Source organism: Crassostrea angulata, chromosome 4 (assembly GCF_025612915.1).
Source record: "Crassostrea angulata isolate pt1a10 chromosome 4, ASM2561291v2, whole genome shotgun sequence".
Taxonomy (NCBI): Eukaryota; Metazoa; Mollusca; class Bivalvia; order Ostreida; family Ostreidae; genus Magallana; species Magallana angulata.
In genome coordinates this window covers 22778147-22789956 of record NC_069114.1, presented here as the reverse complement: position 1 = coordinate 22789956, position 11810 = coordinate 22778147, and the positions used below count along the sequence as shown (strand labels likewise).

General features: G+C 33.2%; 2 protein-coding genes across 4 annotated transcripts in view; one reads left to right on the top strand and one right to left on the bottom strand.

Annotated features, from left to right (window-relative positions):
* LOC128179745 (dynactin subunit 1-like) overlaps nt 1–11810 on the top strand; it is a 263574-nt gene that overhangs the window by 30952 nt on the left and 220812 nt on the right. The gene's annotated exons all lie outside the window — the stretch shown is intronic.
* On the bottom strand, nt 1450–4817 carry LOC128179746 (uncharacterized). Of its 2 annotated transcripts, none has more exons than XM_052847307.1 (2): nt 3340–4817; nt 1450–1577 (listed from the first exon to the last, which is right to left on the bottom strand). In XM_052847307.1, the coding sequence occupies exon 1, from the start codon at nt 4590–4592 to the stop codon at nt 3357–3359; it is 1236 nt and encodes a 411-aa protein (XP_052703267.1). In that variant the 5' UTR covers nt 4593–4817; the 3' UTR covers nt 1450–1577; nt 3340–3356. The 2 variants fall into 2 exon arrangements, with proteins under 2 accessions (XP_052703267.1, XP_052703268.1); XM_052847308.1 differs by having other exon boundaries at nt 1453–1573.

Here is an 11810-nt window from a genome sequence, read left to right as displayed (position 1 = left end):
AATCAACAACGATATTCAATGGAGTGATTTAAGTACTATATATGCCTCAAACACTTCTGTATGAAAAAATGGGCCCCTCATCCAAGCATACCCTGGATGTGATGGATGAGGGACATTCTTGGAGTACAGCCGGAGGCTGAGGAGTATCAATAGCATAATTCTTGACTAATTATACTCGGGCTCGCTCTTCAAAGAATTCAAACCATGTGACGTCAGTAGTATATATAGCACCGCCATGCATCTATCACTCATAATTTAAAGAAAATTTATTGTCAATTAGAAACTAGTGGCGGGCATGAATGTTTCACATGGGTTGGGAATGTTGATACTCCTCAGCCTCCGGCTGTACTCCAAGAATGTCCCTCATCCATCACATCCAGGGTATGCTTGGATGAGGGGCCCATTCTTTTCATACAGCCTTCGGCATATCGGAGTATCAATAGCATGTTCAAAGAATTGACAATAAATTAGATCAACCATTTATTCAAAAAACAATTTAAGACTGTGTCAACAACAACTACATTTGTAAAACAGCATTCATAAATGTTTTTGTGTTGTTATTACTTGCTGTAACATTACATGTATCTCTACAATAGAATTTTTTAAAATTCTTGGAAGAAGACCAGTCACCAGTTTTAAGTATATCCGTCAATGAGGCACCACTCCTTAATGCTGAAGAAGATGCAGCTGAACGAATAGAGTGTGCTTTGAAATAAGTGATATCTATTCCTGCACTTCCCATAACATCTTTGATCCATCTTGCCACTGTACTAGTAGATACTTTATTGAAAGTCTTATATGACACTAAAAGTTGATCACTTTTTCTCCTTTTCTTCGTTCTTTTGAGATATTCATGAAGTGTCGACACAACACATAATTTTTTATCACTATATTTTTGCAATGAAATAGAATAAGACCTTCCTGGTCTGGATGTTTTCAACAATGACGTAAAATAAAACACAACACTATCTGAATTTAAACACATATTCTTAATATTCATACACACTAATGTCTGAGCTCTAGCCGCCGTAGTCAATGCTAACAAGGTACACAGTTTCAATGTGAGAAATTTAATGTCCAAAGACTCCAAAGGAAACAAACTTTTCAAAAAGGTTAATACTTTAGACACATCCCATGTCAACTTGTATTTCGGTAAAGATGGTCTCAGGTTGAACAATCCTTTCATAAACTTAGTTAAAGATATAGAATTCTTACTCCATTTATCATCGTTCAGAGCTAAAGTCTGAGTCACTGCCACTTTATGAGTATTTATCGTGGAATATGATTTTCCATTTTTGAAGATACTAAACAAATATGACATTAGTTCTTTCTCAGTAATTTCATTTGCAGATCTATTCCGTTTATCACACCAAAATATGAAATTTTTCCAGGCAAGGTCATACTGCTTCCTTGTTGATTTTCTGCATGATGAGAGCAGGACGATTCTAATGTCTTTTGGAAACCCTCGATTCTCCAATGTTTTCCAGATATAAGTGCTGCGGCTAGTAAGATTGTTTTGTTGAGGGGATGTTTCCGCTCTCCATCTGTCATTAAATCTGTGTGCCTTGGCAGCCTAACTGGAACAGAAATGAGCATTGAGAGAAGTAAAGGAAACCAAGATTGAGATTTCCAAACTGGAAACACTACAATAGCTTTATCGACCTTATCCTCAATTATTTTATTCAAAATTTTCCCCAATAGATGAAAAGGTGGAAATATATATGGATTTAGATTCTTCCATGTAAAGGAAAAAGCATCGATTTTCCATGCTTGTGGACAATATTTCCATGTAACAAACTTTTCAATTTTATGATTGGCAAATGATGCAAAAAGATCAACATCAGGAGAAAAATATTGTTTCAAAATTCTTTCATATATTTCTGGTTTCAATGACCATTCTGCTGAACTAGATGTTTCTCTTGAAAAATTATCTGCTAATTCATTTGATTTACCAGGCAAGTATTGACACGTCACCCAAATATTTCTTTTAAAACACCATTCCCAAATATTTCTTGCTAAATAATCCATATCTTGTGAAATCATTCCACCCATATTATTGACATAAGCAATGGCTGTTGTATTGTCACATTTCACTCCAATATGAACATTATGTTTCTCTTTAAAGAAGAATTTTAATGCTAAATATATTGCTAATAATTCGAGGTAATTAATGTGAAATTTCTCCTCCACTGATGACCAACTTTTGCTAAAATTCTTATCTCCAAATACAGCCCCCATGCCTTTAAGGGAGGCATCTGTCTCTATCCAGTAATCTACATGAGATAGTCTAATAAGTTTGCCATTCTTTAACTCAATATTTTCTATCCACCAGTTTAGATCAAGTCTACTTAAAGTAGATAAAGTTGCCTGACCTTCATAATCTTTGTCATTTTTATTTAATGCCTTAATTTTATCCCTTTCCAAAGATCTATAATAAAGTTGACCTGGGGAGATGGCATTACATGCATGAATAATTAATCCAATGAGAGTAGCTAAATCTCTTATTTTAATAAACCTTTCTTCCATTATTTTTCTTGCTACTTCTAATAATCTCTCAATTTTTTCCTTTGGTAAATATACCTTAAAACTTCTGGAGTCTATAATCAACCCAAAAAATTCAATAATTTGAGTGGGTTCTGACACAGATTTATCAAGATTCACTTGAAATCCCAAAGTATTCAATGTGTTCATAATAATCTGAGTATTCTTTCTACAATCATCTATATTTTTGTTCATTATTAATGAATCATCTAGGTAATATGTACATCTGATACCCATGGATCTAAAATAAGCATACACAGGCTTTAATATCTTTGTAAAAATTCTGGGTGCTGAAGACAATCCAAAAGGAAGTACGACAAAACAATAAAATCTTTCCTTCCATTGAAAACATAAATATTTTTGATATTCATTTGCAATAGGTACACTTAGATATGCATCTTTCAAATCCACACTACAAAAATGATCTCCTTTCTGAATGAGATTTAAAATTTGACCCAAATTTTCTTGTTTAAACTTCTCATATGTAACAAATTCATTTAAAGATCGTAAATTGATAACCGGTCTAAGCTTTCCATTTTTCTTTGGAACCACGAATATATTAGATAAAAAATGACTATCACAAAGGTCAATTTCTCTAATTGCCCCCTTTTTCCACAATTCAGTCACTTCTTCATCAACAAGAGATGTTTCGTATGTATCAAAAGCTATTTGAGAAGGTCTGTTTTTCTGATATGGTAATTCATTAAAGGAAATTTCATAACCTTGAATTGTCTTCAACACCCATTGATCATTGGTTATTTTCTTCCATTCATGAACGAAATTTTTTAGTCTCCCTACCTTAATCACATCTTTCTCTAAAATCTGTTCTTTCCTCTTCTGTCCACATTTCTCATCTCTCTGCCATATGCATTTCTTCCCCCTAAAAAAGGTCTGTTTGACCCTCTACCTCTACCATAATTATAATTGTAAGGGTAATTCTTTCTTCCTCTTGTGTTAGTATAAAAAGAGTTGTTCCTTGGCCTGTCTCTTTTGTATTTATCAAAGTCTGACAATTCTTTGATCTTTTTCTGAATATCGCCCCCAAACAAAAGTTCTGATACGGGCTGAGATGTATTACATATGTCTTGGAATCTATTGGGTAAAACCCTTCTCATCAAAAATCGTCTCTTTTGAGAAATTTGGTAGATGGAATTACACAACACGATAATTGACTGTTTTAACAGATTTCTTATCTCTTTGAACTTATCATTTGTCTTCATCATCTCAGCAATTCTGAGTATAGGTGTAATACCCGCAACAATGGTTTTTTGCACTGCTTGAAAACCAGAATCACGACTCTGGGCAAATTTTGGTAAAATGTTCCATATGTCTGTATTGACCCTAGGTGCTACTAAATTATTGCAATTAGCTGGCCTTGGATTATCTTCAATAATTTTTGATGTCTCACCCTCTTTAATACACAAAGTATTGACCATTTCTGCCAGTTTAGAATCAATATCTTTCCCTTTCTTATCTGAACTAAACCAATCTGGTATTGCCCAATCACTTAATTCTATGTCTTTCTCTGATTCATTATCAGCAAAGAAATCAAACTCGTTTTGATTTTCATTCTCACTAGAGATGCTCTCGTGTTCTATCGACTGATTTGTACTTGCACTATCTTGTTGCAAATTGTAAATACAACCAATTAAATCATTTATGCCCATGAGTTCCTTAAACTTATCTATCTCATCTTGACCCATGTTTACTAGTGCATTGGTAATATCTTTACCAGATAACTTATCATCTTTCTTCGTTTTCTTTGTCTTATTTTTATTGCCATTTGCTTTCTTTCGTTTTGTACCTTTAGAACTCGCTACCGGCCTCGCCGGTGCACATTCACTCTGGTCATTACCATTATTGTTTAAGTCTTTGCTCACAGAACCTGTGGCAGAATTAGCTCTAGTAACTGCTTTAACTTCGTTCAATTTTTTAGCAAGTCGTTTTTCTGCTTCTCGAATAGCATCGCTATCGAAACCCTCAAACGAATCATTATCAGAGTCTGCCATTATAGAGAGGACCTCGTCCCCAGATTCGATACAAGATGACATGTAAAAATGTCAACAAAGAAATTCACACGTGAACCACGTGTGTATAAGAAATATACACCAGCGTAAATTTCAAGCAGTTAAGTCATTAAAAACGAACAAACACGTGAACCACGTGTTAACAAAGACAACGTCTCAGTTTTAATATGATAACAAACCGTAAGCTAAGCTGAGCCCGCACGAAGTGCGCCAAGAAAAAATATGAGTGATAGATGCATGGCGGTGCTATATATACTACTGACGTCACATGGTTTGAATTCTTTGAAGAGCGAGCCCGAGTATAATTAGTCAAGAATTATGCTATTGATACTCCGATATGCCGAAGGCTGTATGAAAAGAATGTCACTGTTCTCGGCCCTAAAACAGGCCTCGTAACTGTTTTGTATTATTTCATACAGAACTGCTTTCGGCATACTAGTATATTCATTACATATACACAGTCGCTAAAAGGTTTGATTTTTCACTTGAACAGTTCGTGAACGGTGAGCGCACAGTGAGTGCACTCTAAACGAACGGCGAGTGCACGCTGAGCCGAATTCGAATAGCGCTTATGAACGGTGAACTGTGAGCGAACGCAGAGCGCAAACGCAAGCGCAAAGTGAACGTTGAACAATAGATGTACTCTATGTGAACGCAAGATGAACGATTTATTCGGAGTGCCCCGGGCGGTATTGTTACATTGTGTTTTGTTGGTAATCAGGAAATAATAACAATAAACTACATGTGTGTATTGTTATAAGCCTAAATATAATATTATCTGACTAAACAATAGATGAACACTTAACGAACGCAGTGAGCGCAAGGCGAAATCTTTGTGAACGCACGATGGGCATTTTGTGAACAATGAGGGAATGGAGCGGAGCGGAGAGTGCAAGTGAACGCACGGTGAGCGCACATGAACGCATGGTGAGCCCACGGGAAAATAGGAAAATAAAACATTTCAAAGGAATGAATCCTCAGTTATACATTGCGCATCATCAGCATTACTTCAGGCAGTTACAAATTGCAGAAAAAAGAACTTTGAAGACACCGACATATTTACATGTACCGCCGTTATGTTGACCTTCAGCACTGGTCCCTGGTATATTTTTTAATCTTTATTGTAAATAAGCTTTTCATGCTATTTTCATCAATAAATTTATTTTCATAAATTAATTATAATGTCTACATGATAAATTTATTTGTTTTTTGTTTATTTTTTTAGATTCAAGTCATACGTAGTTTTATCATTTCATGACGTTACTTAACAAAAATGACGTCTGTTCTACATTTTTCATCAAAACAATGCCATATTGTAAACTCTGTTTATAAAAAAGTATAATAGATATCGAAAAACAGTTATGAAAAGCTAAGATTCTACCCTATATTTTACCAAAATACGGTAATTTTTAATGATAGGGCAATTTTTGATGCTTCGTGGCTCTAGCTCTTTGTCATCATTGGCATTGTCGTTGTTGTAAACTTCTCACATTTTCATCTTCTTCTCCAGAACCACTTGGCCAATTTCAACCAAACTTGGCACAAAGCATCACTGGGTGAAGGGGATTCAGTTTGTTCAAATGAAGGGCCTGACCCTCTTTAAAGGGGAGATAATTTAGAATTATTGAAAATTTATCGGTATTTTTCAAAAATCTTTTTCTCAAAAACTATTAGGCCTGAAATTTGTAACTTGTATGGAAGCATTCTCAGGTAGTGTAGTTTCAAGTTTGTTCATATCATGGTCCCTGGGGGTAGGTTGGCGCCACAATGTGGGGAATTGGTTTTTACATAGGAATATAAAGAGAAAATCTTTAAAAATCTTTTTAAGAGGGAGTCTAAGAGAAAACCATGCAGAAAGGTATTGATGTTACGTTCTTTATTTTAATTCTTTTTATAATAGTTATTAATTTTAATGTATTTTAAGCATTTCTTATGAATTTTGTCAAAATCTGGCAATTGATATGGATTACAGTACCCCCTATGGGTGCCATTAGCATCAATTCCATAAAGTAGTAAAAATCATGAAGAAAATACAAAGTTAATGATTAGCTGTATTTCATTTTAAACAATTTTCAATAAAAAATATATTTGACATACATACATTTGTTATATTCAGTAGTATATTCTCACAATTAAACTTTATATAGACGAATAGTGAATAATTATAATATTAGCTCGTCCGAAAAATATTGACCGGTCAATATTTTTTGGATTTTGACTGGCTAGGAATAATATCTAGAGAACATTCCCTCTATTTCAAATAATCGCCTTTGATTTGTTGATTCGTAAATGATGACGTAAATAACTCTTCGCGACTCCAAAACAAGGTGACGTCATAATAGACAGTTATTCAAGGCAAATAAACAATGGACGCGCAATGCAACGGTTCGCTATCATAACGGATGTAAGAATTAGTGAATTCCTGTCAAGTTAAATCAGGTAGAACATCTGTATGTTAATTCTTATGGTCGGCGGAATATCACCAGTGACCGTTTGATGCTGACGATATTTTGGAAATGAACTTTGCACAAAATGGAATTCGTGAATTCTTTGTTGAGCTGAGAAAATTACGGTGATCTGTTTTTAATTACTTTTTTAAATTTTGGTTTGTTTCTTCATATAACAAAACAAATGTTAACTGTGTTTTCGGGCAACATTGATTATATTAGCCCCCTTGGGACGAAAATATTGCCCACCACTTCGCGTCCGGCAATATTTCGCCCCTCGGGGGCTAATATAATCAATGTTGCCCTCAACCCCAGTCAATATTTGTATAATATATTAAAGAGTGTTTATCATATCCAACATATAAGATTTTAACTTCTGAAGGCACCAAAGAGAGACAACTCTTACAATCTCATAATGTTCTAAAAATAGAACTTCATTGATCTTATTTCATAAAATTCTAAGAGTTATATCACCTGATACACTTCTTAGAAAAAACATAAATTTTGTATTTTCTGGAAGGTCTTTAAATAGCATATTTTTAGCTCACTGAGACGAAGTCAAGGAGAGCTTATGCTATACCCTCGGCGTCGGTGTCGGTGTCGGCGTCGGCATCGGCGTCGGCGTCCGGACCTGGTTAAAGTTTTTGTTGCAGGTCCTGTATCTAAGCTATTACTTGTCCTATCTTCACCAAACTTGCATGGATGATGCATCTGGACCTACTTATGGACTTGAAAGACTTGGATGCTGAATCTGGGTCCTAAATTTCAGATGCTGGAGGAGGTTAAGGTTGTTGGACCAGGTTAAAGTTTTTGTTGCAGGTGCCCTTTGATAGCAGTATCTTAGTTACTGCCAGACTTGGGGTAATGCTAAATGTAATGGTAATGCATTGCAATGCATTACATGTTTTCAAAGTAATGCTAGTAATGTGTAATGCCACAAAATTAGCATTACAAGTAATGGTAATGTAATTCATTACTTTCCAAAATCTAGTGTAATGCTGGCATTACATGGCATTACTTTGCATTACATTGCTCATTTATGCATGTTCACTTTAAAAAACGTGATGAATAAATGAATAGTTGAATTTGACTAAATTTATTTTTTTAAGAAGAAAGAAATAATTCTTGAGATAAAAATGTTTTAATTGTATTATTAAAAAAGATTTTTAAAAATTCATTTTTGAATTGTTAATATTACTAAATATAACAGCACAATTTCATTATAACATTTTTAAGAGTGTTGTTATTAAGAGTTTTTAATCATTCAAACAATTTACTCCTATTAGTTTGCACTTCAATATGAAATGTGTCAACAACACACTATGCCCCCAGGATAATCTAAGTATCAAAACAATCTATTGTTATAAGAAGTGCTAAACACCCCAATCCCCTTCCCTTCGCTATGTCCCAATAGAATAGGAGACAGACATGCACCTTTAAAAGCAAAATGAATGCACTGTCCATCCATGATGAAAATCAATATCACTTCCAATATTATTACCCATTAAAAAAAAATAATTTTACTTACTTATACTTTCTCTTTCTCTCTTTCTTGTATATTAAGTACACTGTACATTAGTTTAGACTGATAGAAAATACAAGATTCATATCCTAAGATAAAGATTGTCAAACAGTACTTTTCAGTCCAACCTATGGGAAGCTTCGACTGCTCCTGTAAAACATTTATTTAGTATAGCTGGGAAGATTTTCAAACTAACAGGATGCAGTTAAAAGATGAACCCTTTTGAAACTTTGATCATGAAGTGCAACATCAATCTTATGTCTTAAAGTGTCCTCAGTAGAAAGAAATACGATTCAAATACAGTATCTTAAGAAATATAACTGGGAAAACCATCTGTTTATGAATTAATACAATTAAGTGTCCAAAATTATAAAGATTTGTGTAATCTGGGAAAATAAATATCTCTATTAAGCTTTTTATAACCGCAACATTATTCCGTAAATTAAATTGTTTTTTGTTATGCATGTAATTCTGTGTCTCTATTTCGTATCCTACATTGTATCATGCCAAATGTCTATAAATATAATTTTACTTATGTAATATGTTGTTCATAATGCCACAAGATGATTATATGTATTGAGCAAATAAAGAATGACTCTTGTATAGTCATTGAATTTGAACCTGATACTGAGCATGAACCTGTAGATATGTTAAAGAGTGTTTTATATTTGAAACATTTGCAAAAACTCTTTATGAGCTTTACTTTTTAAAAACAAAGTAATGGTAATGGTAATGCATTACTTTACTCATGTAATGGTAATGTAATGCATTACTTCAAGAAAATCAAGTAATGGTAATTGTAATTTAATGCCCAAATTCATGAAGTAATGGTAATGTAATGCATTACTTTACAATGTAATTCGCCCCAAGCCTGGTTACTGCTGGTCTGTACTTCACCAAACTTGCATGGATGGTGTGCCTTATGATACTGATGCACCAGACAGGCTTGAGTGCTGAATCTGAGCTATAGGTTTCGGATGCTGGAGGAGGTTAAGGTTTTTGGAGCAGGTTAAAGTTTTTGTTGCGGGTGCCCATTGATAGCAATATCTAAGTTACTACTGGTCCTAACTTCACCAAACTTGTATGGATGATGCGTCTTATGATACTGATGCACCTGACAAGCTTGAATGCTGAATCTGAGCAATAGGTTTCGGATGCTGGAAGAGGTTAAGTTTTTTAAAACTGGTTAAAGTTTTTGTTGCAGGTGCCCTCTGATGATTATATCTTAGTTACTACTGGTCCTAACTTCACCAAACTTGTATGGATGGTGCGTCTTATGATACTGATGCACCTGACAAGCTTGAATGCTGAATCTGAGCAATAGGTTTCGGATGCTGGAGGAGGTTAAGGTTTTAAGAGCTGGTTAGATAAAGTTTTTGAAACAGGTGCCCTCTGATGATGATATCTTAGTTATTACTTGTCCTTACTTCACCAGACTTCCATGGATGGTGTGTCTTATGATACTGATGCACCTGACAGGCTTGAATGCATAGTCTGGTTTCGGATGCTGGATAAAGTTAAGTTTTTAGGAACAGGTCACATGTTTAATAGATGATAGTACTATTTCAAACTTGCATAGTTGATTTAACTGTAATATGAATGAATCGCAGAGGTAGCTTCAGATGCAGAGCTTGATCTCCATTATCAAGGATGCTAAAAAATAAATCTTAGTTATTACTGGTCCTAACTTCACCAAACTTGAATGGATGGTGTGTCTTATGATACAGATGCACCTGACAGGCATGGATGCTGAATCTGAGCCATAGGTTGCGGATGCTGGAGGAAGTTAAGGTTTTAATTGCTAGTGCCCTCTGATGATGATATCTTAGTTATTACTGGTCCAAACTTCACCAAAATTGCATGGATGATGTGTCTTATGATACAAATGCACCTGATGGGCTTGAATGCTGAATCTGAGCCATAGGTTTCGGATGCTGGATGAGGTTTTGTTTTTTGGAACAGGTCACATGATTTATAGATGATAGCTTGCATAGTTGATTTAACTTTATTATGAATTAAATGCAGAGGTTGCTTCAGAAGCAGAGCTTGATCTCCATTATCAAGGATGCTAAAGAAATCTCCTACCTCACTCAAACCAGCTCGATAGATAGATGTGTTTGTTGATAAATGATATAACATGATTCCTATGATAAAGTATTGTATGATATGAAACAATATTGTTTGATATGATACAATATGATATCATATGTTACATTATAAAAAAAGTTACACGATACGATATGATATTGTATCAATTTTTTTGATATTTTATGATATGATTATGTATCATGATATTGTTATGTATAGTATTGTATATTATGATACAATATTGTATAATATTATATTGTATTTTTAATTTATTATTTTATCACATGATACAATTACATAAGATATTGCAAAATATTATATTGTATCCTATGATACAATATTGTATATTCTATAATACTGTATCATACAATATTGTATAATATGATATTGGTTTCAGTAATATAGAATTATATCACATGAAATTGTATTATATGATATTGTTATATTATATAATATTGTATCATACGATATTGTATAATATGATATTGGTTTATATGATATATTATCATATCACATGAAATTGTATTATATGATATTGAAATATATTTTATTGTGTCATATGATGCAATATGTATATTAATATAATAATGTATTTTATAATATTTTACCATATCACATAATATTGTATCATTTGATAAGATACAATGTTGGAATCAAATTATATTGTATTATATGATATAATATCATATAATGTATCAAATATGTTTCAGTGTCATTCAATACAATATCATTCTATATTATACAATGTAATATCATGTTTCAGTGTTATGATGTATTATGTAATATGATATTGTAATATGATACTATATTGTATTATATTTTATGATATTGTATTATGTGATCAAATACAATAAGGTATAACACAATACAATGTCATATCATACGTTACAATATCAAATCTCATTATTGTTTATTACGGTATTTTATTTATTATATGATATATATTATATTAGAAATATGACATGATGCAATATTTAATTTTATATCATTGTATTGATTAACATATTAACATATGATTATCATAAAAAAATTTATCAGATGATATACGATATTTTGTCAAAACAGAATCCATGAATATCCAAGATCATAAAGTATGATTTTCATATAAATTGATAAAGGTGGTCTTATGAAGGTGATGTCTCATAAGGGTGATGCTCCGTCTCGGTGAGCTTAGTAATCTATGAT

What these genes read in the sequence shown, in the direction of transcription:
- LOC128179746 (XM_052847307.1), bottom strand. Translation starts at nt 4,592, where the DNA reads ATGTCATCTTGTATCGAATCTGGGGACGAGGTCCTCTCTATAATGGCA.